This window comes from Aedes albopictus, chromosome 3 (assembly GCF_035046485.1).
Source record: "Aedes albopictus strain Foshan chromosome 3, AalbF5, whole genome shotgun sequence".
Classification (NCBI taxonomy): domain Eukaryota; kingdom Metazoa; phylum Arthropoda; class Insecta; order Diptera; family Culicidae; genus Aedes; species Aedes albopictus.
In genome coordinates, this window is record NC_085138.1 from 269093114 (window position 1) to 269120671 (window position 27558).

Here is a 27558-nt window from a genome sequence, read left to right on the forward strand (position 1 = left end):
TCAGGTGTTGAACCCTCAAAACAGTAACATAACATTGTAGTTTGTTTTAACCAATGCCAACAGCTGAATGAAGCTAATATTTTGTTTGTGCAAAAATCAACCTAAAGATTTGGTTGAATATTGCTAAATTTTGCTTGTATTTAACAAATATTTTTCTCCGTGTGATAGTGATTTAACAGCACATATTCGAGAATCAATCAAAACTCGCATGAGTCGTGCAGTGCTCCAATACAAGCCTTCTTCGTCTACCGTGGTCCAATCAAGCCAGTACCGTCATCGTTATCGTTCCAGATCTAGAAGTCGAAGGTGCTTACAAAGCCGGGTCGCATCGGTACGGTACTATGAGAGAGATCGCGACAGCCACAATCGACAGAACGGCAATGTTTTTTTTTTACCGAAGATCCAGCATGTTTTTGTACGTGCTGGCGATACGATCATTCGATTTCATCATCTGAAGAAGAAAGATCTGTCGAAAACATCGAGCATCCTAGGAGATAACAGACCCTACAAGACCTTTCGAAGCCTTCCGTTCAAACGTGATATTTCGTTGAGAAACCTGAACGACTGCATCATGATTGGCGAAACATTGTCGCAAAAGACGAATGTCAGAACTATCAACTTCACTAGTGGTGGAGTTCCAAATTTGATAGAAGCGCTATGTTCATTCGATACACTTCCACTGTTTCCGTCAGTCACAATGAATGCCAGTCTGACGGGTATGTTGATGCTCCAGACAATCAAGGATGACTGTGACACCCATAACCGCATTAATTTCTGCAAGCTACCAGTAATCGACAATAATCAGAATTCTGCACCGGCTTCCATTGGAACACCGACAGTTAAGGTGGACTATCGGATTACATCAGCTTCGATGATCAATTTAGTGGAACAGATTTCAATCGTGGAGGTTCTTGTTTGTGAAGGCGATATTTGCTGTAGCTTTGATTGGAATGTTTATAGGAAGCTTTGAAATGATGTTGACGGTAAGCTAGAAAGTAAGAGAATTTAGTAAAACTGGGACCAATGGCCAGTGTTACGGGGGGGGAGAATGTTGCTGGCAGCACTGTCTGTAACCAAATTGCTAGTATTAGGCAGAGCGAAATGTCAGGCAAACGCCTGTAAATGCACAAACGTCAAGTAGAAGGCAGAAAAGTGAAGTGTAAAGTCGTGCTAATGTACTTTTTCGAATATTTTACTAAACTATTGAAATAGTGCTAAGAATTGTATTCTACTTATAGCTATTACTTAAAATGAGAACTAGCCTAATGATAACTTAATGAACTACGCGAGTTATCACAGAATTTATCACAGTAAGTCAGCTTATTATCTACAAATTTGTTATTCTAACCTTAAATGTAAATCACAGATATGCACCAAAATGTTACGGATGAACTATCAACTATCTCGTAAATGAGCCTAAACCGAATAATGTAAGTTCTCTTGCTTATTTGCTATTTCAATTATTATACTGATGAATTAATAAAATTCCAGCTTATAGCTGTTCTCGCACCCAAATCACGGAGTTTGCGATCTGCTGAACGGAATTCGGCTAACGGCCTCACGAAAACCCCATTTATCGCCGTAACAATAACCTTAAAGGAAATCATGGAAAAAAGTTCCGTAGTTCCACTGAAAGTATCTCCGGAGAAGAAAGACAGCTGCGCGATCTAGTGACATGAATCTGAATCAATTTAGGGGTATGGGTTAATCAAAGATAAAAAGTTGAACAAATGGCGATTGTTTTCGAAATATTTTTATTTCTTTATGTAATTCTATGGCGTACTGGATTTTATAAATTCTCATTAATGTGTAGATATACATACATTATCATATTAATCTTTAAGTAACCGCTTCGTTAGCATTGCGTTGGGTCAAACCCACACATTTGATGCAACTGTGAGAAGTAGAATCCTGCAGGACACCTCTGCGGGTGCATAATTCCTCCCATACAAGTGTAATACTTGTTACAATCGGCAGGCTCATTTGGAGGCACTCGGATGAATGTCACATCCGGCAGTCCGGCACACCACTGATCTGTAAAATAATGATTCAAAGCATGTTGCTGAACAACTAAGCTACACAGAACTCGATCTATACGTACTTGTGTCCAAAGGATCGCAGGCACTCTCACACTGTTGGTTCCTTTGACTGAAGAACTCCCCGGGCGGGCAGAACCACTCGTGGTCAGTACCATGCTGACAGGCGTAGAACCGATTGCAGGCTTCCGGTTCGTGCCACTTGATTAGAGTTCCTCCTATTAATCCATCACAGAAATATGCTGTCGTTGCACTGGTTGCTACTGTGACGATTAGAGCTACTACTAGTACTGACTTGTTAATTCGGCTCATTCTGAAGATTTGGTTCCTTTCTCGTTGACTTTGGTTTTTCAAATGATTCCACACGAATGGAAAGTCGATTTGTTAAAGCCTAAAACTTCTTTGATGGCAATCTGCTTACCAAACTGTAAGATAACATTCATTTAAAAGATATCGTTGTTTTCATGTGGGTTAATTATCCTGATTTTATAAATCAGCAAGACTTACCGAAGCACCGCATGCTCGATATCGGGAATGGAATTTTAAAACATGGGTCTTCATTACCATGGATTTATCTTATCAACATATTAGGATAATGCGGATATAGATAGGGCTTTATCGTACGGATAAAAAACCGTTCAGACAAAATTGATTTGGAAAAATTGCGTTTCTGTTTGCAATAGTAATCCGAGTGATACATTGCCATACTTATTGCCGCATTAGTATAGCTTTGAACATTCGACGCTCAACATGGCCAAAGGTATTTCTTGTCAACTCGTTCAAATAATTCAGATTTTCTGACATTTATTTGCATTCACAGCTGTAGCCTTTCTAATTTCGATCGCTCTAACACTGCACATTTCGACGGCATTCTTCTGCGATGGAATCCCAGGAGGGCTAAAATTGCGTTTTCCAATCACCAGTATCTGCGATGAGTACATTGCCTGCCATCATGACATGGAGCATGAGTGGAAGTGTCCTCGGGGTCGGTTCTTCAGTCAGCGTCAGCAGAAGTGTGTCGATGCTTGTGATCCTACCGAAGCGCTGAACGCATGTGCTGGACTGATCAATGGGCTATTGTTGCGCCCTCCACTGTCGGAGTTCCCATTCAACTGCAGACGGCATTACGAGTGTTTGAGTGGTATGATGATTGGCAGAGAGTGCCCTGTTGGAACGTTCTTTTCTCAGAGGAATCAAGGATGTGGATCCGTTCAGGAGGACTTCTGCATCCCTGACTAGAGAAACGCATAGGTATTATGCGAAACCTTTGTAATTCGTGATTCCAAAGATGAACCAGGGGAGGGAGGGGTGGTAAGTTTTATTATAAAGATAGTAATGATAATAATAAAGTTTAAAGTTGATTAAGTTGGATTTACGCAATAAACCATAAAATCACTCAAAAGGCTTATTTTAGTTACTATCTATACTGCCGGTGAACGCATAAGTCTTCGCATAACAAATCACACCCAAAAATGCTTTGCATTCATTATAAGTTTTCATTTGTACAAAATTATGTAATAAAACAAACCAATCTCAAGTAAATCTTCTATAGATTTCTACCAAAAATAATCCATGGATTCCTTCTGAAACTAATCCAGAATTTGGGCCTTACTATCTAGGGTAATTGTTCCCATCGTTGTGGTAGTACCTAATGTTGCGGTAATGGCCAATTGAGCACTTTTTCGTCTGAAATGTTACCAAAAGGTATTTTTAATAGATGTATTGTGCTTAAATTATGAGATTGCACCATTTGTTTGCTTAAGATTTGCCCGAAAACCTATTAAAAAAAATATTTTCCTTAATATGCTTGCTGCTGTGTTCCTATTGTTGCGGTAGTGTTCCTAATGTTGCGGTATCCCATATGATTTCAATGGGATACCGCAACATTAGGAACAAATACCGCAATATTAGGAACAAATACCGCAACAATAGGAACACAATGTTCTTTTAGATAAAAACGAATAAAATGCTCATAACAACCTCAAAGTGGCAATATTTCTTTATTTTCCCGTAGATAAAGGATAGATTTTATTATTTTCAATTCAATCCATGTAAAAAATTCGCTTGGGGCGATACAATTGTGGTTTAAGCATGAACCCAGTGCTTAACTCCTCCATGATCGGATCAATTACCCTACTAAGGTTTTTTTAAGAACTCCTCCGGCGGTTTTTTCAGAAATTCTCTAAGAATTTCTCCAGAGCTTCTTTCTGATATTACTTCTTGAATTTCTCCAAAAAAATCTCCAAGAATTCTGTAGATCGATTTTGAAGGGTTCTTTTTGAACCCCCTATTAAAAAAAACTTTGAAAATTCTCCTACGGGTACGTTTGGAACATTAATGGAACTTTTGGAGGAATTCCTTCAGAATTTTCTACAGGGATTCCTAAATTCTTCCAAAGGTTATTTTATTATTTTTTTTTTCAGTGGTTTCTCAAGAAAATTTTACAAGAAATTCGTTGAGGAAGTCCACTACAGATTTGTTTGGAAATTGCTCAAAAGATTCCATTGAGATTTCCCGCATAATTGTGTCCAGGAACTTATCCAGAATTTCATCAGGTCAGAGATTCTGGCATCATTATTTTCGAGACAGGAATTCCTCCAGAGATTCCTCTAGATGTCCCTCCAGGTATTTCCCCAAAGATTTATCCGGAATTTTCTCCAAGGATAACTGTAATGATTTTCACACGCATTCTTTAAGAAATTAATTCCAACATATTTCCTGGGAGTTTGTTTAAATAGGGAAATGGAACCATCTCGGTTCATATACCTGAGACTTTACCGTAGTAAATTATTTCCAAGTGGGTGAAAAATCAGTCAAAATTCCCGATGCTTCAGAAAGCCGCAATTTGGTTCAACTCATGATTACTTACCCTAGTCTCAGAATGCAATTATAATAATTGCAACTTAAACTTGATGATCTAGGTCACCCAAGCTATACTGGATTTAAGACCTTCAAGGTATACAACTCTTGTTTCTCCTCATTCTATCGGTGTATTTTTTTCAAGACTTTTTTTTGTTAGAAATGGAAAGAGATTTCTTGCAATGATTACTACTTCTACGCGATACCATAATACTTCTGATACATTCATGGCGTACTGCAGGTTGTCCAATCTTCTTCTTCTTCTTTGTGGCTCTATGTCCCAACTGGGACTTGGCCTGCCTCACTTCAACTTAATGTTTGAGCACTTTCACATTTATTAATTGAAGGGCTTTCTTCGCCTGCCATTGCATGAAATTGTATATTGTGATGCAAGTATAGGGTGACCATATGGTATCCTAAAGGAGGACATGTCCTCCTTTTTGATCAAAAATCAAATGTCCTCCTTTCCCTCGGAAATGTCCTCCTTTTTAACATTTAATAAAATTATAGTAATCAATAATTAATTTTATTAATTATTATCTGGCAAATCTCCAGAAGTTGGAATCGAGTGCAGTAAAAGTATCCCAAGTGAGAAGTTCTTCATTCCAGGACTATAAGACTACTATACTATTAGATGGTTTTATAGCAGCTGTGAATTTGTTTATGATTTGTTCTAGATTGCTTACTTGTTATCCAACGTTTGCTGGTTCAATTCGACTGTTATACAGCGGGAAACAAATATTTGGGTAGTTGAACGATTGAAATAATGCTATTTTCCCTATTTTCCTAATTCGAAGAGATTATTTTTATGAAAATAACACAATTTTATTGCACTCCTATATTTTTGATTCGCTCATCAAATAAATACATACACAGTTTTAATTTTCATTTATCTATCATTACTTAATAGAACAGAATGATAACTCGAAGGACATACAGAATTTAAATGCATTTTAAAAATAGTTACAGCGGAAATGATGTCATTTGAGATTTTAATTGATTTTCTGACCTGACTGATTCAGCTTATTGAATAATCTGGATACTCTCGAAGAAATGCTAGTCAGTTAAATGCATTATAAGCCAAATAGAAAAAAGTGACTTCTTAGTGGAACATATGTTTTGTATTTACTGATGCTTTAATAAGTGTCCTCCTTTTTATACAAATGTCCTCCTTTTTCAACCGAATTTGGTCTAAATGTCCTCCTTCGCTTGTTTTCCCTATGCAAGTACAATGATACACTATGCTCATGGAGTTTAGAAAATTTTCCCGACCGGAACGGGAATCGAACCCTCCGTCTACGGATTGGTGATCCATGGCCTTAACCACTAGGCTAACTGGAGACCCCATATTTGATTGTTTTACTGGAGACTGGAAAAAGTAGGTTATCCAATCTATTCCGGAATAATAGCCTCCTAGGTCTGCAGGCTCTGTTTTTATTTTTCTAAGCTCTATTGATGCAATGATTTCACGCCTGTCTCCGTTGTACCGTATAATATTGCAAGAAGCTCTGTGTGTGTGTGTGTTTTTGCCTTTCTCGTACACTAAGTGTACTGGAAAGGCTATATGTTCACTCCAAAAACGACTTTTTGATAGAAGGCTCGGAGGGTCAAGTCACATATACCAATCAACTCAGCTCGACGAATTGAGGTGATGTCTGTGTGTGTATGTGTGTGTGTGTTTGTATGTGTGTGTGTATGTGTGTGTACAAATAAACTCACATCACTTTTTGGCAGTAAACCTCAACCGATTTTAATGACCGACGGTTCATTCGACGCGGAATCTGGTCCCATTGTTTTCTATTGAAAATGGTTCGGATCGGTTCAGCCGTTCCGGAGTTATGGCCATTTACGTGTTCCGGACCAGTACCCTTGGAAGGGGCCATACATAAAAATGTAACAAACACATACATACGACACATCAAACTGCGGCATTTTGGATAACCTGATGAACAGTCAGCAAGAAAACAGTCTCAGACCATATCTGAACCGGTAGTGTTCCTTAACCGGTTCCGGGAGTCCCACCGGAAGTGGCCAAATATGAAAGTGAACCAAATCCATGCATGCGACACATCAAATTGCGGCATTTTGGATAACCTGATGAACAATCAGCAAGAAAACAGTCTCAGACCATATCTGAACCGGTAGTGTTCCGGAACCGGTTCCGGGAGTCCCGCCGGAAGTGGCCATAAAAGTGAACCAAAACCATGCATGCGATACATCAAATTGCCGCATTTTGGATAACCTGATGAACAGTCAGCAAGAAAACAGTCTCAGACCATATATGAACCGGTAGTGTTCCGGAACCGGTTCTGGGAGTCCCACAGAAAATGGCCAAATATAAAAGTGAACCAAATCCATGCATACGATATATCATAGCGCGACTTTTTTGATAACCCAATGAAAGGTTGGCATAAAAAAAGACTCAGACCATATCTGAACCGGCAGTGTATCGGAACCGGTTCCGGATGTCCCGCTGGAAGTTCATATATAAAAGTGATCCAAACCCATGCATGCGACACATCAAACTGCGGCATTTTCGATAACCTGATGAGCAGTTAGCAAGAAGACAGTCTCAGACTTTATATGAACCGGTAGTGTTCCGCCGGAAGTGGCCGTATATAAAAGTTGACAAAACTCTTGCATGCGGCAAATCAAATCACGGCTTTTTCGACAACTTGATGACCGGTTATTGAGGAAGTAGGCTAAGACCACATTATGGACTGTCAGTAGTGCCGAAACTAGTTCCCTCCGAAAGCGGCTAAATATAAAATTGAACCAAACCCATGGCTTTTTTGATAACCTAATAAACTTTAGCAAGCAAATAGGCTCAGACTATTTAAGAGACTATCGGTAGTGTTTCGCAACCGGTTCCGGGCCGGAAATGACACCAAACTCATGCATGCGATACCTTAAATCACGGATTTTTAGGTGACATGATGAACAGTTGCAAAAAAATAGACGCAAGCCCTATCAGTGTGTTACGGAACTGATTACGGGTGTCCCGCTAGAAATCATCAAATGTAAAAGAGAACCAATACATGCGACATATCGATGACTTATTCAGTAACAAGATAAACGGTTAACCAACAAATAATCTCAGACCATATTTGGGAGAACCGGTAGTGTTCCAGAACTGGTGACAAGACGAGTAACGCGTCGGAAGTGGTAAAATATAGAAAGGAACTAAACCATAGCGGCGTTTTTGATAATCTGATGAACAGTCAACAAGAAAATAGCCTCAGGCCACAGTAGTTCGGAATCAGTTGTGGGTGTGATTTGATAGCAGTGAACCAAAACCATACATGCGATACATAAAATCGCGGCATTTTCAAAAATTTGCCGAACGGTTAGCAAGAAAATAGCCTCAAATCACATCAATTTCCGGCTTTTCAGGTCACGTGATGAACAGTTGATAAAAACATAGTCTAAGAGCATATTTGAGACAACCGGAATCTGTTCCAGGTGTCCCGCCGGAAGTAGTCAAACGTAAAATTTAACCAAACCCATGCAAGCTGCACATCAAATAGCGGAATTATAAAGGTTAACAAAATAAATGTCAAAGCGATAAATCAAATTGTGGCTTTTTTGATAGCATGTAAACGTTGGTAAGATTATAAATGAAGAAATGATCAAAGTCTTCATATATGCGAGAGAACGAAATAGTGATCAAATCGATCTCTCCAAATCACACCATTTCAGATTCCTGCGGTGTAAATGTATAGTAGGATGGATCAACGTTTTATATAAAAAATATAATTTAATCGCGTCAACCTTATACAGTTTTTCAATCTCCAATCTCCTTATGCTTCTAAAATTACTGCTCACAGTTTGGGTGCGGCTGGTTGAGCCCTCACTCTTCTCATTGCGATTGAAATTTGAATGGAAAATTTACATTTTCTGCATTTTCCTCGTAGGAAGGTCAAATTTTACATGAATCGTGTTACCAATGATAATAAAATATAGCCTAATGCAGGGATTCTCAAACTTTTTCAGCTTGCGACCCACTTTTGATTGTTATTGAATTCGGCGACCCACCAGCACATATTTTCAAAATATACGTCATTTTAGAAAATTTAGGTTGACTTTTTTGATAAACCTACGTTACATAACCTTAAATCTTTAAAATTTTAAGTTTTTTTAAATCTACTGTGTACTTTTTTTGGAAACGTCAAAATAAAGTAAACGTGATCAGTTTCAGTATGTTCCTTGTTTTAAGAATTTAAAATGTTTGCAAGTTTCTGTTACAAACTCAACTAGTCTGGTTCATTTTAACATAAACATCACTTTTTTTTTTGAATTTCAATAAAGAACACATAAAAATTACACAGAGTCGTTGAAAATATAATGCCAGTGAAACGCATTGGGGAACTTTAAATGTGGCCTTCAAATGAAAAGCATTTTGTATCGTGATTAATAGGGTAAAAAAATAAATCCTTCAAACAGATCGAGTTGAAAGTACTTTTCTATATAAACCACTTTTTTCAAACCTGTTCAGCTGTTTTGATTTCTGTAAAAAAACAGATTATTAAAATTCATCCAATCAGAATTTTACAGAAGTTAAACTTCATCGAAAAATAAACAGTAAAGATTAACAAACGTTCGTTGGTTTTTTGTCGAAATTTGTTGAACTTTTGGTATTTCAAAAATTTTCTGGAATTTTTACTGCTGAACTTGATGTGTAAATTTAACGGAAAATGCTAACTGTAAACAACATCTTTAACCCATTTTTAGAGAACGCATAAAAGTTTGAATATTATTAGGGAAACCTTATTTCTAGAAATAACTCAGGCGATTCTACAAGAGAGTATATGCAAATTTGAAAATGGCCAAAAAAGGTTTTGGGATAAGTTAATTTATACATTTTTATTTTGATATCGATAAAGGTTTCGCGACCCACCAAAAATCAGCCCGCGACCCACCAGTGGGTCGCGACCCATATTTTGAGAAACGCTGGCCTAAAGTGTGCTGAAATAAACATTGGCGAAGATCACAAAGTGATCTGTGATTGTGAATAAAGTTAAGCTTCTACAAGCATTAGCTGACGCTCACCCCGCTGCCGTAGTGGATGGAATGGGGTCACAATGACCCCAATACACGGTTAAGGGTTAAGGTGGTCAAGCAGTCAACTGAGAGGTCTGATCTTTTTCTGCTCTGTTTTGTTGTTGAACATATCATCGGAATATGTATCATCAATAAGTTTCGAAAATCGATGATCGCTAACGTCGAAGAAAAGTTTATGAGTACATATTCGACGAGAAAGGCACTATCACTACTAGGTGGATTAATCTGGGTTTTTTTTTCTATGGTAGAATAATGACCTTTACTATATTTTAGAGTATGGATCACATACAATATCTTATGCTCGTTGAGTATAACCTATGCAACTCTTACAGCATTATATCACAACTGTGATAGTAATAATTCAAACATGCACTTCACTAGGTTGTTCAAGAATGAAGGTCTTCAAGACTTTCAGGATCTACGTAGTTTTTGTTTACTCTATACATGAGATTCACTTATCTAGACGACTGCTAGATCTCGCAACATTACGTGAACTTGATTCATGAAAAAATTACACCAATAGTTTGAAGGGAAACAAGAGTAGAGCTTGTATGCCTTGAAGGTCTCAATTTCATAATTGTTTGGATGACCTTATTCTTCAAGTAAATGATTCTAAGACAAGTGATTTCTGAAACAAATTTCGGTGGACTAGCTGAGAATAGTTTTGGAATAAGGATCAATGAAAATTTGAGCAACAACCTGCTAAATTCATAAAAAAAATACAAAAAAAAAGCCGGGTTCTTCTGGCTACTATCAAAACGGGGAGGGTGCAAAGTCGATACTATCGTATGCCGCCTTGAAGTCGATGAACAGCTGATTTGTTGAGACCTGGTATTCACGGCATTTCTGACGAATTTGCCGTACGGTGAATATCTGGTTCGTCCGGTCGTCGATGAAGCCAGCTTGATAACTTACCACGAACTCATTTGCTTTAGGTAACTGACGACGGAAGATGATCTGGGATAGCACTTTGTATACAACATTCAAAATGGTGATGGCTCGGAAGTTCTCACATTGCAAATGGTCGCCTTGTGAACGAGGCTCATTACCCCAATGTATTGGACGTCTCGCCGACCAAATCAGTGACCAAATAATGCCTCTAATATTTTGTGAAAAAAAAACGAATAATTTGGCATTTTCTTTCTGAATAAAAGAAGCTCTGACCAAAATAGAAGCGCACTGTTCTAGTTTTTGCCATATTCCTTACTCTGGTTTACATTTTGGCCCATTGCTCACTTATTTTTTATCGCTTCCTCGGCAATTCTTGCTTTTTACCAAGATTGGCACCGCTGAGCGCTCTTCAACAAGTTTTTCAACGAGATTTCAGCAATCGTGTAGTTTCCTTAAACTCGGAAAATGTTTTGCAGAAATTCAGCTAACAAACGTAATTTTTTACCGAGATTCAGTAGAAAAATTTTCAAGATTTTTTACTACTCTTTTTGGATATTTTTTTGCAGCTATAATCGTATGACAACAATAAAGTTTAATAAAAAGACAATTACACCGTCTTCGACCTTGCGGCCTCTACAGACTGAACATAACTAACATTTGACAACGGGCAACACATATTAGTCCTATACACGCAGAAAAATGGCGCTTGTTTAAAACAATAAAATGCATAGTTGATTTTCAAACTGAGAATTTACTTATTCCAAAGTAATATTTAATTGTTTTCATTTAGAGTTTATCGATAAAAACAATCGATTACCATCATTTCATATAATGTCAAAAATTTCATTTGTTTCAACAAAATAAAAACCATAAACATGGTCCGAAAGCACTCACACATCTATAAAATGCTTACCCCAACATCGCCACAACGAAGAAGGTGCAACAAATCCATCACGTCAAGTTCCAAGTGCAGCTTTGGCCGTGATGGATAACGCGCAGGTACTCACGACAGCATCCACAAAAAGTTGATCGGCTTCGTCTTTTTTGTCTTTTTTTTTAGTCGTTCTCTTCCCCATCCGCTTATCGATGGTCTAAAAATAGATTTCCAAGCTGCCGCAGTTGCTGCCGTCACCAACACAATCACATTCCGGGTTCCGGGCAAAGGTGCAGTCGTTTGAATCAATCCATTATTTCAGGTTGAAAATACCAAATCTCTGTTTGTTTTAACAAACTGTCAAAAATTTCGACAAATGAAAATATTTGTATTATCAAACAATAGAACAGTTCAGTTTAAACTAGAAATGAGTCTGTCGCTATTGTAAACTGAAAATCGGTTGATGTGAACTAGAATTTAATTGTGTTTACAATTTATTTTTCTGCGTGAGTAGCCCAGTGGAGAATTTTCCGTTTGACGAATAGTTTTCCCCGAGTGGAGCGGGAATCGAACCTACACTCCGAGGCTTACGAGACACCTAAACGACTGACGCCGCTAATCGCTCGGCCAGGAAGCCCACCTAAGTTTAGGGAAGGCACTTTTCTGCAACAAATTGTGAAGTAATTTACTTATTTTTGCACGCGAAGAGATTCGTATAGCATCCAGCCGCATACAAATATAAAAGTCAACTATGAATAAAAAAAATAACAAAAAAAATAATAAAAAAATACACAATGAATATAAAAAGATGACTGAGAGAGTCTTACTAGAGAACTTTCTTACTGTGTATAATTCAGTGGATCCAGCTATAAAACAACGATGTTCAACATAATGCATTTATACTTACGATATCCGTCCCGGCCAGCTGACTCAGGATTTTTATCTCCCAATAATGGTGCATGCCCTGCTGCAACGGCTGTGTTCCGCGTATAACGGCCGTCCCTTGGCTGTACACGGGATGGAAGACAATCTCCGTCCCGTTGGTGATTTTCGTGTCCGGATGGCCACAGTCGACATCCCAGGTCCAATCGAATCGCGTCGAACTATCTTCGCCGCATCGGCAGCGTTCGATTTTCTTGTCCGTGTGTCGGGACCGCGTCACGGCCGGATATTCGCAATTACAGAACGGTACGGAGCGATTTTCGCTGCTCCTGAGCAGCATGTTGTATGTTGCACGACGGTTGTGCGACATGTTGCATCGGATGTCCCTGCAATTACATGGATGTGACACACGTGAGTTTTTTTTTTGTTCATTGTGGTTGTAAAAGTATGTATTTTTTTATCTCCAACCTTCGGTAGATCTATTTTTAGAAATATGTTCAAGGAAGCGTATGTTTAGAACACAGGTAAAATTGTAATGGAAACTTTTGCTAGGCAGTAGGTATGTATGATGTTTGCAAATTTGGAACATTTTTACAGTCTTGACTAATGATTTTTGTAATTTTGTTCTTCATATGCCATGCTACGTAACATATATTTATTTAAAACACAACGGAACACAAAGAATTTAAAATTTTGCATTGGCCTAATAAAAGTACACTGTAACAATTTTTTTGGGTATGTCACCCATATGAATATTTTTCTTCAATCCAATTTTATAGAAACAAAACATTTCCAATATATTGCTACAGCATTAACTTAAACTTGATTAACTCTTTCTGTAATTATCACATGATTTTAGAACTCTCGATAGGAAGAACCCGAAAGGAACCCCATGTGTTTGCAATATGTAACGCATTGAAACACTAATACACATCTCTTATGCAATGTTGTTGCGAAGAGAGAAAGATGAAAGTGCATCAAAATGAGCATGTGAAAGATGTTTCTCGAATCCTAAAGCGCAATTCTGGAAATCGTCAGTTTCCTGAATTAAAAATTACATGAAAACTAGAAATATCACTTTCAAACGTTTCATCAAGCTTGAGTATTTATTTTTACACATAAAACACTGTAGCTTACCTTGATATTTTCGAAAGAAAAGCACAAACACGAGGTAGTTAGATAAAAATTTACTTTCACCATAGAGTCGACTGGCCAAACGATTGAGGACAACTTTACAGTTGGCCGCTTGCACTAATAGTTACAAATCAGTTCTATTTTGCCGGAAGCAGAGATTCACTGACCTAGTCTTGTGGAGATTGAAACAGAACTCTTGAATGATAAGTTTTTCCAAAACAGAACCGTGCTTTAGCAGACTCTTTGAAGGTATGGGAATGGAAAACTACTGCTATGCTGGATGGATGGCTGGTCTCCAGCACACCACTACTTCTTCCGTGTTCATGTTTCGTCTCGCATGTTTGGATACAGGGAGATTGGAAACGTGAAGAATGGAATCCTAAATATTGATCAATTTTTTTTTCCTACAATAATGATCATAGTTGGAAGACTCATGGAGACGCTTCATGATAAGCTGTTCATTACTATAATTGTGTTTCTTTTACAATTCAAAAGTACTTGTAAAACTGTTTTGTACCTTCTTCATAGCAATGCTACATTTTCTTCATGTGACATGATTCAGGTAAACAGTTGGTTCTCGAGTTGTGCGATTCAAGTAGTACAATGTGCATTGTATACCCCCGTTAGTTTCAAATTTTAAATTCAGCTTTTACTAACTCTGAAATTAGAGCAAAGTGTCCAAACTACGACAAAGTCTGCTTTTTAGGTTAGTGTTCTATAAGCTCTTCTACAGTTATTAACTGAAAGCTTCCTCTACCAATGTTCATGATGCATGTGTATAAGCATATAAGCATATAAGCACAATTATTTAATATTCTTAAGTTTTATATTTATGCAATTTTCATGCTTATTACCACACTATTCGAAACAGTTCTGTACACACGCACCGCATATCCAGCCAGTAGTAGGCGTTGGATTCATGTTGCAAAGCACACACCCAAGTGGTGCCACATTGGTGCTGGTGTGGACTGGAATAGATCTAAATAGGTGCCCATGAACAACGTAGGAAGCAGAATGTTACAATTCTGCTTTGATCGACTCGTTCGTAACATTACCAATACATTGGATGTTGATTATATGCGTTCTACGCAAAGCTGATGCATCACCAATCACCATTCAAACAACGTGGTGCGCCCTTATATGTTTCACCCATATCACCTTAAAGGCGGGAAATTTCCACCAAATCTTTCCCAAACGCAGATAACGGTGCGATATGCCAACGAGATAAACTGCATTCTTTTACATAACCTCTATTTGTTGCGCCAAGGGTAGTGAAGCTTATTTGATAAAAAATAGAGTTTATCAAATTTTTTATCAATATTTGTATTTATTGCACAGAATTGAAAGTTCCACGCGCGCTCTTCTGAAAAAGCAATCACCACATGAGGGATTCGTACTCAAGTAACATTTAGAGTTTTATGACGGTTATGAAGATCCAATTATGGCTTTACAACTGTTTTTAATCCACATTAAAACAAAATGATTCCTAGGTACCCGTTTTAAGAATTTTGATCAGTTAAACGTGCATAATAGATTTTCAGATACAACATGATGATTGGTTTTGGGATAAATTATCCGCACTGGAGCACTAGAACCAAACTTACAGCCCATTGTAGTGCGCACCCTCCATAAGGACAAAACAAAGCACGAAATTTGAAACGCGATTATTCCGAAATAAAAAAATGCCGTTATTTTTTTCACGTTGAGAATTCATGTTGAACGGAAAAAATGTTGTTTTGGTGAACAAGTTTAAACAAAATATTTGTTTTAGTCCACTATGCATTTATTTATGAAATGTGAACCGTTCAGTACCTCGAGATTTAAAATATGAAAAATAAAAGTTTGCAAATCATTCAACTAGTTTTTAACTCGTTTGACCCAGGTAAAAAATAAAAGTTAAAAAAATCGCCAACAGAATTCAACCAAATTTTGAACACAAACTCGCACAACACTATAGTTTTGGATATATACGGGATCAACATTTTCTTGGACTTCTGGACGGAGTAAGGCCGGTGGGTCACTGGGTCAAGTCGGGTAAAAAATAGGCCAAGTACGATTTGCACCCCCATAACTTTCTTCTTAACGAAGTTTTTCAATGGGAGTTTGCACATTCCGTTGCTTAACGATAGTTGATGTTGCTACAGGTTCGAATTTGAGATTTTTCGATAGGATTATTTTCAATTATTTTTATCGCTCTTAATTACACCAATACTTAAACAGAACATCTGTATAATGTTTGTTATATTAATGAACAGTGAAAATTTTGGACGATCTGATTGAAGTCATGCCTTGTCTACAGAGAATCGTAGAGGACTATTAGACCTATTTGTATGCAAAAAACAACAGTTAGCTCCAGAAACCAATACTACATCGAACAGGAGTGAGTAAAAGCCTCGACTAGATTCCTGAGTACCCGGGATGGCCTGGCTGAAAACAGGCCTTGAGTTCATTGAGCTTGGTGATTATTTGGAGTGTTCAAGGACGGATTCGGACAATCCATCGAAATGTTCAGGAAATATTGATAGTACTACATGGGCAACACATGTTCCAAAGATGTCTCTGATGACCTATGGGGTCAATAAGGGAATAATATCTCGTAATTAATTTAATTTGAAAACAACAAACGTAAATGAACACTTGGATGGTTCAGAAATGTTGAATATCTCAAACACTCAAAAGAAACCTATCTGAAAATCTCAAATTCGAACCTGTAGCAACATCAACTGTCGTTAGGCAACGGAATGTGCAAACTCCCATTGAAAAACTTCGTTAAGAAGAAAGTTATGGGGGTGCAAATCGTACTTGGCCTTTTTTTTACCCGATTTGACCCAGTGACCCACCGGCCTTACTCCGTCCAGAAGTCCAAGAAAATGTTGATCTCGTTTATTTCCAAAAGTTTAGTGTTGTGCGAGCTTGTGTTCAAAATTAGGTTGAATTCTGTTGAGAAATGGGCTGTTGGCGATTTTTTGAACTTTTATTTTTTACCTGGGGTCAAACGGGTTAAGATATCGTGTCACCGTAACGACACTCTTTAAAAACACTAAGTAGGGTGACGATTAGTATTATCGGCAGGTTTGTTCTCTTTGTCATGGGGTTTTTTGTCGACCAAGTTTCCTGAAACTTGGTCGTATAACTCAAGATGGTTGAGAAGGATTTAAGGCCAACTCTGAGTACAACAACTTTCAAAAAAAAAAAAAAAAAACGGGGCCCGTGGCGTAGTTGGTCACACGTTCGCTTCATATGCGGATGGTCATGGGTTTGATTCCCAGCCCCGGCACTTGCAATTTTTCGTCAGTTGCTCTTCACCGAGAGCGGCTGACACTGACCCTCTTCTGAGCCCCATGGCTCAAACGGACCCGCACACCTGGACATCGGCGAATTGCTACTCATAATGGACCCCCAATCGGACTGGAAAGGAACAACGGCCACCTATCATCCTTGTGCTCATCATTCTACCATGTAGAGTAGAAAAGTGAAAGCAGCAGAAAGGCAACTAGTTCGATAAAGTATAATAGAATACATCTAGGCTCTGTATAATACTGTAGGTACAGCTGTCAATTGAAATCGCTCACGTAGTGCCCTAGTGGACAATAGAGCTGTAAATTAGCTTAAGTGATTAAGAATAAACTTTCAAAAACCCCTTATGACGAAGAGAACAAATCTTCCGAAAATGCCCAATTTTCCCTAATTCGAGATAATCGTTCTTGTCTTTTTGGGCTTTGCCAACGTTTTCTCACAAATTCACGATATTTTATATGTTCTGGCCATGTAGACGATCTTAATGCTAGAGGTTTCCATTTACGGTCTACAATAACTTTAAAAGACACGTAGTCCAAGCAACTACTATCAATCTAACGCGATGCAAGCTTTCTTACATTTTTACATTCATTTTCACTCATATCTAGGCAACGAGAAACCATTCGCTGAACTTGTTCTTCCGTAGCGTTTTTGTATAATATTTGTCAAAAGCAATGCAAAGTCTTCATCGGTGTCTTTTTGGCCGGATGAGTGAAACGAATACTCAGTTATCAATGATGAACCGTTGTGTAGCACCGTCCTACCAGTGCCCATGCTGGAGCCACTTTCGAGATGAATTGATGAGCATGGAGTCGAATGTCGAATGAAGTACCTTGCCATTTCTTATTGAAGTAGCTTCCCATTTCTCGCAGGTTAACACTTTAATATAGTCATGCCGGGGCCCGTGGCGCAGTGGCTACACGTTCGCTTCATAAGCGGATGGTCATGGGTTCGATCCCAGCCCCGGTACTTCGTCAGTTGCTCTTCCCCCCGAGAGCGGCTGGTACTTGACCCCATTGGCGGAACTACGAATTTTTGCCAGGGGGTGCACTACAAGCAAAATATTCATTAGTTCATCCATTCATCATTCATCGCCACATATCTCACAGCAACGCATTCAAATTCTAGGGGGTGCCTGGCACCCCCGGTAGTTTCGCCTATGCTTGACCCTCTTCTGAGCTCTTATAGCTCAAACGGACCCGGATAATTGGATATCGGCGAACAGCAACCCATAGAGTAATGCGGGGCAAAAGTTCGTAGTGGGTCTTTTTCTGAGCACGAGTTAAGAACCCAAACAATTTGTAGAGTAAGGTGGGGCAAAAGTTCGACCCTAGTTGAAAATTCAATTTTTTTCAAGAAATCGAAGCAGATAAAAATAAATGCATACCGTTTGGTGATTCTACCATCCATGAGCTAAAATTTTGCTGAACAAAGTTACGCCAAATGTCTCTTCAATTTTGAGTGACAACACTTTTTGTATGTGTGTGTCTAATTCGAACTCTTGCCCCACCACTGGGGCAAAAGTTCGATTCTAGTGTTTGTGGTATTTCGCTATCTGTAGCACACTATTTCGACACTTTGGTAATTGGAATACCTTAAACCAATAAAAATTTGATGTTGGAATTGGAATACACTTTAAAGTTCGATCTGAATTTTATCCAAATCACGGAGAAAAATATAAAGTCATGTCAATCATATTACGGTCCCAAACAAGCATATTTGTGGATTGACTTTTATATAATCCTATTTTGAGATTGTATCACGCATAATACAATAGGTCGAATAATAATGGAAGTTTGAATTAACCAGAATTGAAGCATTGATGCGAGCAAGAAATATGGTTCATTCAACCATATTATGCTTTCATCAACAATATTTATGGTTGATGGTTTGACAGCTCAATTATTCTCATGGTGGATTCAAGCATGTTTATGTTTGAACTGACCCTCCACTTGAGGATTGAACTAACTATATCGGATGGTTGGTTTAAGCATACACTGAGCATCGTTCAAATTATGTTATTTTATTTTTGAAATTATTTTAAGCCTTATATTTTGGATAAACACGAGGATAAATTTATCGTTTATAAAGTGCGTATTACGGATAGAGCTTTATTGGCCTGTGATACTAATCAAGGTCCGAGGCAATTCATTTTCCACTGCAATGCCTGTGTTTGCTTGACGTACTGTAGGCAGTTCTTCGCGCTCAATTTTAAGTCATGAAATTTCATTCCCGTTTGCTGAAAACGAAATTCGTTGAAATACGATCATAGAAGTATAGCTTTAGTTTTATACATACCCACAGTTTTCGAAAGAATTCGATACAATTGAAGTCGCCTAGAACTGCAGCCGCTATGATGAACAAATTTATCAACTTCTTTGTGACTGAGTAGACAGCAGCCAAGATTGTTCAAGTAACGACATATATTCTTGGTTTAAGCATTAGATGGTTAATCTTCAGAGGGGCTGATTCAAACTAAATATTGCTTGGTGCAAACATCAAATCAATGTGAAACAACCATTTAAAGCAATTACATCAAGAATATATTTGAAGCTTGGTAGAACTATGGAAAAAGTTATATCAACCAGACAACATTTCTGTCCGTGATATCAGGGTTAAATTTAAATTACCAAAAATTAGTAATTTTCCGCCAAATTCAGGTGAAACAACTTTTTTTTTCAACTTTGATCGAATTTTCTCACTAATTCCATCATTTTTAGAGATAATATGTACCTTTTGCAGAATTTTAGGGTTTTACCTAAAGTTGCCACATGACTCGAACATTTGCCCCACAATTCGAACTTTTGCCCCACTATGTGTAAAATATGATTTCCAAAACTTATTCCAAAAAGTTATACATGCTAAATCATCTTCAAAATATACCTAGTTACGCCCCAAAATAAAATATCGAATTCGATTTCATTACAATTTCATTCCATGCGTTGGAAGGACCATCGCATATTACAATTTTTTGATCAAAAACCTACATTTTGTCATAACTTTTCGAAATATTGATCAATTTTCATAATTTTTGGAGTGAAAGACTCTTTTTCTAAAATGCAACGAACAACCTTGACACCCGAAAGATATCATTTGAATTAAGCTCAAAAACTTCAAAAGAAACTTTTGCCCCACTCGAACTTTTGCCCCACTTTACTCTATGGGTTCGACACATAATCAGGTCAGCTACTCGTCAATAAAAATTAGAACGATTTCGTTATGGTTTGGAACAGTTATGCAAAACAATGTGTTTCTTGGTGTTTTGATAGAATGTTTGGACTTTTTTAACTAAGAATTTGTAGTAACAGGAAGAAGAAGAATCTCATAACCTCTTGAGAGGAAAATCGTTATTCCATAGTAGTTCGAGAGGTGCACTCAAATAAACAATAAACTACTAGTGCGTCTTTAAAAAAAAAAAAAAAAGACGCGGACACCGTCTTCAGCCAGAGGCTGCACAGACTGAATGAAACTTAAACACTAGACAAGGGACACACGGAGCATGCACCAGTGGATACGGAGAAGAAACTATTCTCACGAAAAGTTTCATCGCCCGGAGCGGGAATCGAACCCTCACACCATAGCATGGTGCGATTAGAAGCTTGGTGACCCTAACCGCACGGCTACGAGGCTCCACAGTCTTGCAGAAAGGGACATTGTTAAAACGTCGACAGTGGGGCAAAAGTTCGCAGTAGCTGTGGGGCAAAAGTTCGCACTAGATTTCTGAATCTAAGACATCACTCTAATTACATAATCTTTGAAGCAATGATGATTTCGTTAGAAACTCATTAGAAACTAGTATATATGTTCGCGGATCGCGGACGAAGTGTCTACGTCGTTTGTGACCTTGGATGGATTGAAGCAGGGGGATGCTCTTTCAAATTTATTGTTCAACATTGCACTCGAAGGAGCGATTAGGAGGTCAGGCGTGCAGAGGAATGGCTCTATCATCACACGGTCGCACATGCTCCTCGGTTTTGCGGACGATATTGATCTCATCGGCATCGATCGTAGGGCAGTGGAGGAAGCTTATGCTCCTCTGAAGAGAGAGACAGCGAGGATAGGCTTGACGATTAACTCTACCAAGACGAAGTACATGATAGCGGGTAGAGACAGAAGCAGGCCTAGTGGTGTTAGTGCTGAGGTAGTGATTGATGGGGAAGTGTTTGAAGTTGTTGAAGAATTTGTTTATCTTGGAACACTTGTGACATGTGACAATGACGTTTCCCGTGAAGTGAAAAGGCGTATTGCAGCTGCGAATAGGGCCTTTTACGGATTGCGTAGCGAGCTTAGGTCCCGTAACTTGCAAACGCAAACAAAATTCGCTCTGTATAAGACGCTGATTCTTCCGGTTGCCCTCTACGGTCACGAAGCGTGGACGTTAAAGGAAGTAGACCGAAAAGCTTTTGGAGTTTTTGAGCGCAAAGTGCTGCGGACAATTCTCGGTGGGAAACAAGAAAATGGAGTGTGGCGCAGACGCATGAATCACGAGTTGTACCAAGTGTACGAAGATGCGAATATTGTGAAACATATAAAATACGGCAGACTTCAGTGGGCTGGACACGTAGTGCGAATGTCGGAAGAAAGAATAGCGAAAACAATATTCAGCAGAGAACCCGGTAGAGGTAGGCGACTTCGTGGGCGGCCGCGAACTCGCTGGCTGCACGCGGTTGAAGAAGATCTACGATCCCTACACGTTCGGGGAAACTGGAGGAACATCGCCCAAGACCGACGAAGATGGAGCTCTACTATACGCTCGGCATTGGAGTAAAGTTACTTTGTAGCCAACAAGGTAAGGTATCAAGGTAGGTATATATGTTTAATAAGTGTAGTATGCACCTTGAAATCGTTCCGGCAGAGGGTTTGAACTTAGTTTTGTAAGAAGATCGACGGTAAGGCAAACATCATGATCACCCATTCAAATCAAGAAATGAAAATGGCAAAAAAAACATTTTTAAACATTTTCTTCGTCATCCTCGTCGTGTCTTTTCGTATGTTTCTGAAGGTCTTATGTTCATCTACTTTACTGGGGTCTTTCATAGCTTAGTTTATAAATTCACAGTTATAATTCATTACCATACTGACGGGGATAAGATTCGATTACGATTCTGTTCAACAGCTTTGCTGCATATTTGATATTTTTACATATATTTTGTGCAACACGTATCTCTATGATTCCCCCACAATGTATTTTGACAACTTCAGCAACGTTGGAAAGGACAGTTCTTAGTTAACAGTTGTGGAAGTCTTCATAAAATACATTGTATACGAAAGCTGAACACCAGGTCGTATTCCAGTTGGGCCGTAAAGCTTAGAACAGAAAAAAACAGATTTCATGGCTAGAGTGAAAGGACGAACATGAATTAACATGAAATAAATGAACATCACACCAATAAACTATCCAGTACAAGGTGCAAACATTTGCCCCCACTATGGGGCAAAAGTTCGCATTGGAGTACTTGTATTACAAATTTTATTACTAAAACTACAAAAGGAACGCGAAAAAATCTAGTACTACGTTTTGAAGGCAACATTATAGGGACCCGTTTAACGAAGAAAAACGATATTATTTTCTTTTCGTTTAATAGTTATTTTATGAAGTCTGTTAGGTGCGAACTTTTGCCCTGCATTAGGGGAGACTGAGGAGACTTGATCCCTGGGGAGACTTGTTCCCCCCATATTTTCTCGGAATCAAAAACAGTTTTCTTCTAGCATATTTTTTCCAAAACAACATCTGGACAGACGACAATGTTTTGGCTACAATTGATTTTAATTGTGTATTGCATTATTTTTTAATGGCTGATGGTTTGTTTTCAGTCCTTCAGAAATCTTTTAGGCGATTCTGAAAAATCTCAATAACTTTGTAAAATTGAACCAAATCGTCTCAAAATTTCACAGCACATAGTATAAATAAAATACTATCAAACGTATTTATCCAAATAAGGTTGTTATATAAATATTTCAATTAATGTAGCTTAGTGTATACAACAGTGACATGGGGAGACTTGATCCCTCGAGGATTACACACACATTATACATGTGAAAAATAAAATTCTATTTGGAAGCCTCTATTTACTCGTAATTCTAGTATATTCAATGATAAAACGTGTCGGATAATTATTATTTTATTACACACCATTAAAAGGGGGATCAAGTCTCCCCATTTTCAAAATCCGGCATAACCTTAACAATTTAAGGAAATCTTATAATTCCAAATACACCGTATGCATCAAAAATGTAAGAAAACTTGAAAAGAAAATGAACAGGAAGCTTCTGGAGTTGTTTTCCCATTAAATTAAACATGTGCTCAAAAGGGGATCAATTGTGACCCATTTTTGAAAAATACATCATAAGACATGCCTCCATAAAAACACAGTTTTGAAAACTTTAACAATAATTTAAAGTCCTTCTGTTGTGTATAAACTTGCAATAGATGTTTACCTGCCATTCTGTACGGAAAATGGATTTAGTTTTGTGTTTTTTCTTAATGTTACAGGCAAATTAAGAAAAGGGGATCAAGTCTCCCCAGTCTCCCCTACTCTAATGGACAACCCCAAATCGGACTGGAAAAGGAACAACAGCCACACATCATTTCATCATCGTGCTCATCATTCTACCAAAGACAGGGTAGAAAAGTGAAAGCAGCACAAAGGCAAACCAGTTCGATAAAGTAGAATAAGAATATAATAGAACACGTTTAGGCGCTGTGCAAAGTGTAAGTGCAACCGCCAATTGGAATCGCTCACGTAGTGCCCTAGTGGACAAAAGAGCTGTAAAATAGGTTAAGTGGTTAAGAATATAACACTTTAATATATGATCATTTATGTTTTCTAAAATGGTAATACAACGCACAAAAGCTATTCCATAAAATTTAAACAATTTTCCGGATATATTTGTCCTTTGAGGTGGATTGATCATCTTTTAAAATCACCGTATAGTTTTCATTCGCCATGGCTACATTGCATTGTGTTTCAAGTAGGCTTACTAGCTATGATCAATAGAATTAGCTTATCTTCTTAGATAAGCGATTTCAAATACTTCAATCCATTCTTGCCTTTAAGGGGATTGGTTCAATTTTCAATCATTTGTAATTTAAAAAAAAAATTCATATAGTGTGTTACTTTATTGTTAAACTGGCATTGCAACATAGAAGAGTATTTTAGTGACGAGTTGCAAAAAGATGATTTACGTTTATCCAACGAGACTTGCCGATTTGAAACACTACCCAGGCAACCAATAAGCAGTTAAAATGATATTAATTCGGCACTACATGCGCCTTTACAGCAGGTTATTAATTGCTAATCAGCCGTATTTTTTTTCCTCCCCTGTTGGGGAAATTAAGCCACTGCGTCCAATAGGCTGAACTTTTGTGGCATAAGTGCCATTAGTGCGCCATTAGTGCTAATTAAATGCAGATTTTGGCCCAATATTTTCTATTCTTCTTCATGGCTCTACGTCCCCACTGGGACTTGGCCTGCTTCGCTTCAACTTAGTGTTTTTTGAGCACTTCCACAGTTATTAATTGAAGGGCTTTCTTTACTTGCCATTGCATTAATTTGTATATTGTGAGGCAAGTACAATGATACACTGTGGCCCAATATACGGCTGATTAAATGCTTAACCCCCAGATTGGCAAATTTAAAAACAAATATTTTCCCCTGCCAATTTTTCGGCTTCCCTTTCTCTTCTTTTTTCTCACTCTCCTATGGAACTTTTAAGGCTTGGGGCACGCCCTGAACTGCTGTTTTCTTTGCTGCTTTCAGCCAAATTGGGATTCGGTCCCTCAATCCTCGGGTTGACGATGGTGCTGAACCGTGCTTGATCTATTTAAGGCACGAGTATTACACCGGCAGTTGCTTCGTTATGTTATGAGCTCGGCAGGTGCTGATAATAAAATTCGATCATAGGAAACCATCCATGGAATTAATTTGCCAAAGCATGTTTTGCCAATGATTTTCTCCGTTGTTACCTTTGATTGAATGGACATGCGATTGATGATGGCTCCTACATCCGTGACACGTAAATTAGAAAGTCACTCATCTCTCTTAGCAGTTTCATGGCAATAAAGTAGTAGTTATAAGGCATGTTGACAAAAACATACCGTGCATTTGAAATGCTACGAAACTGATGTCATATTTTAAGTAGCATTTGAATTACACAGCGTAACAAAAATTAGCTTTTGGTCTGTCTCAAGAGCAAACTTATGTGTCTCTGACAGATTTTGGGCCGCTGAATCCGAATCCGGGCTCAGATTTGCTCCAACACGTCACAATTTTGAGCTATACCTCAATTTATAGGGCAAAATATGCGATTTTGGGCATTTTTGGCTGCAAGCCATTAAGCATGGAAATATTTTTTCAAGCAATCAAAAGGTTAATTGGTCAATTAACATCTAAATTACCGACTCATGCAAAATATTTTGTTCTACCAAATCGAATTTGATGGTTTTAAGCGAGTCGTTAATTTAGATGTTAATTGACCAATTAACCTTTTGATTGCTTGAAAAAAATATTTCCATGCTTAATGGCTTGCAGTCAAAAAAGTCCAAAATCGCATATTTTGCCCTATAAATTGAGGTATAGCTCAAAATTGTGACGTGTTGGAGCAAATCTGAGCCCGGATTCGGATTCAGCGGCCCAAAATCCTTCGGAGACACATAAGTTTGCTCTTGAGACAAAAAAATGTTGCGCTGTGTTATTAATATAGGGCAGTTTGGCAGTCGAACTGCTATGATACGGCAGTAAGCAGGCCGAATGCAGACATAAAACAGAAATACGGCTTATTCGAATGCTTATTGGATGCCTGGGTTGCACATTAATATAAAAAAGTCAATCTAAATAAAAAATGTATTTAAGTTATACCGCATGGAATCATACGCGTTGTGGTTGCGGTTAAACGGCTGTTACAAAAATAAAAGAAAATAAATCATTACACATGATTAACATATCACGAACACATAGAACCTTATAAATGCACAAATAAGAGACATCACAAGTTGACGCAACACAACACATAACATATATGTGCCCTGTTATCCAGATGTATAACATCTTCCGATCACAGGATGACGAGGTTTCATGTAAGGGTTTGTGTCCATCAGTCATCCTGGAATTGTATTTTTGGCAGTTTGCCTTTTAGTTCACAGCATTTGATGCTGTGTTCATAGCTTGGTTTTGTCTAGGAAAACTAATCCTAATCGGGCATCCCGTTTCGGTTTTCGATACTAGAGATCTATAACTTGAAGTCTGTGTCAGGGAAAGGTTTACGTCTCTAGTACTTAATCGCGGCCCGAAATGGCCTGAATGTTGGCAATCGAAATAGGATTGCACTTCATTGGCCTCTATCCTTCCAGAACCCTATAAATGTTAATTAATACTAGGGTAATATTTACAAGTTAAAATTCAACATGTAGCACAAGGAACGAACGAATATTGAACTTTAAACACTTTAAACAATTATTCTGTCTTATTATTGTAACAAATATTTATACCCGTAACACGGCATACGCTTGCTACTCACATGCTCATGGAGATAATAAATTGTATACAATAGTGATTCAATGGAGATAAGTGGGGATGGTCAGTTTCAGTTTAATCTACAATGCTATGGATTTGTTCAGTTCGCCTGGATCCCGTAGTTTTTTGATGATGTGAAATTGATTCTTTGATGAACCGAGAACCAAACACTGATTAAATTATTTGTTTTCTGATCATCCTGATCCCTCGCAGTAACACACGTCACTACGTTGCTCAATACAAACTGTTTCACTTTGTGCGGTTCACTTGCTCGATCAGTTTTGTTTGAGTTACCGTTTAGAATGAAACACTTACTGTTTGGTTATGGATGGAAGATGTTTCCAACACCTCGGCTGCCGAATTGTAAAGAACACCTTTAAGTTGAATCGCACTTCGCCACGTGATAACGTATCAAAACTAAATAAACTGTAAACGAGCACAGCGATACGGTGAAGAAAACCTCCCACCTAAGATGCACCAACGGGAACCTTTGTGTAACGAAACCGGCTCGAAATCTTCTGGAAAGGCGTTATTAAATTTCACGATTCTCGCGGCCGTCGGCAGGAGACTCAGATTGTGTATAAATATACAAAAGCAATCCACTTCGAATAGTGGACTGCGAACGACTAACAACCGATCCTCCGCTGCCCTGGACGCGACGAGTGAAGTGAGATGCATCTTATGGACAAACTGCATGTGGAAAGTTATTAATGTCGAATTCGTTTATTCCCGACGGTGCACTGCACCGGTGTAGCAATTGACACCGGAAAAACGAACGGTTTCGGTGCAATTTGTTGACAGCTTATGATAGTATTAGTAAGAGCGCGTGAGAGTGTCAATGAAAACAATAAAGGATATCAAAAATAAACATAATCAATGTTTTCATGATTGTTCTGATGTATTTTTATTTTTTTACTTTCTATATCTATATTTAACATTTTTTTAAAAGTTTTCAGTAATCCACTTGTACATGATAAACTTTTAATGATAAATGTTACTTGAAAATTATTAT

General features: G+C 38.1%; 1 protein-coding gene across 3 annotated transcripts in view; it reads right to left on the reverse strand.

Moving 5' to 3' along the window:
* Positions 1 to 27358, reverse strand: part of LOC115257380 (SPRY domain-containing SOCS box protein 3) — a 33643-nt gene extending 6285 nt beyond the window's left edge. The window contains exons 1-2 of one of the 3 annotated variants that reach the window (XM_029856910.2): positions 26862 to 27358; positions 12629 to 12989 (exon numbers count right to left, since the gene is read on the reverse strand). In XM_029856910.2, the coding sequence (XP_029712770.1) occupies positions 12629 to 12973 (345 nt within the window). In that variant the 5' untranslated portion in view covers positions 12974 to 12989; positions 26862 to 27358. Of the gene's footprint in view, positions 1 to 12628; positions 12990 to 13740; positions 14073 to 26550; positions 26822 to 26861 lie in introns of those variants that run through there. The other 2 variants (XM_029856909.2, XM_029856911.2) reach the window with 2 other exon arrangements.
* Between the last annotated feature and the right edge of the window lie 200 nt (positions 27359 to 27558).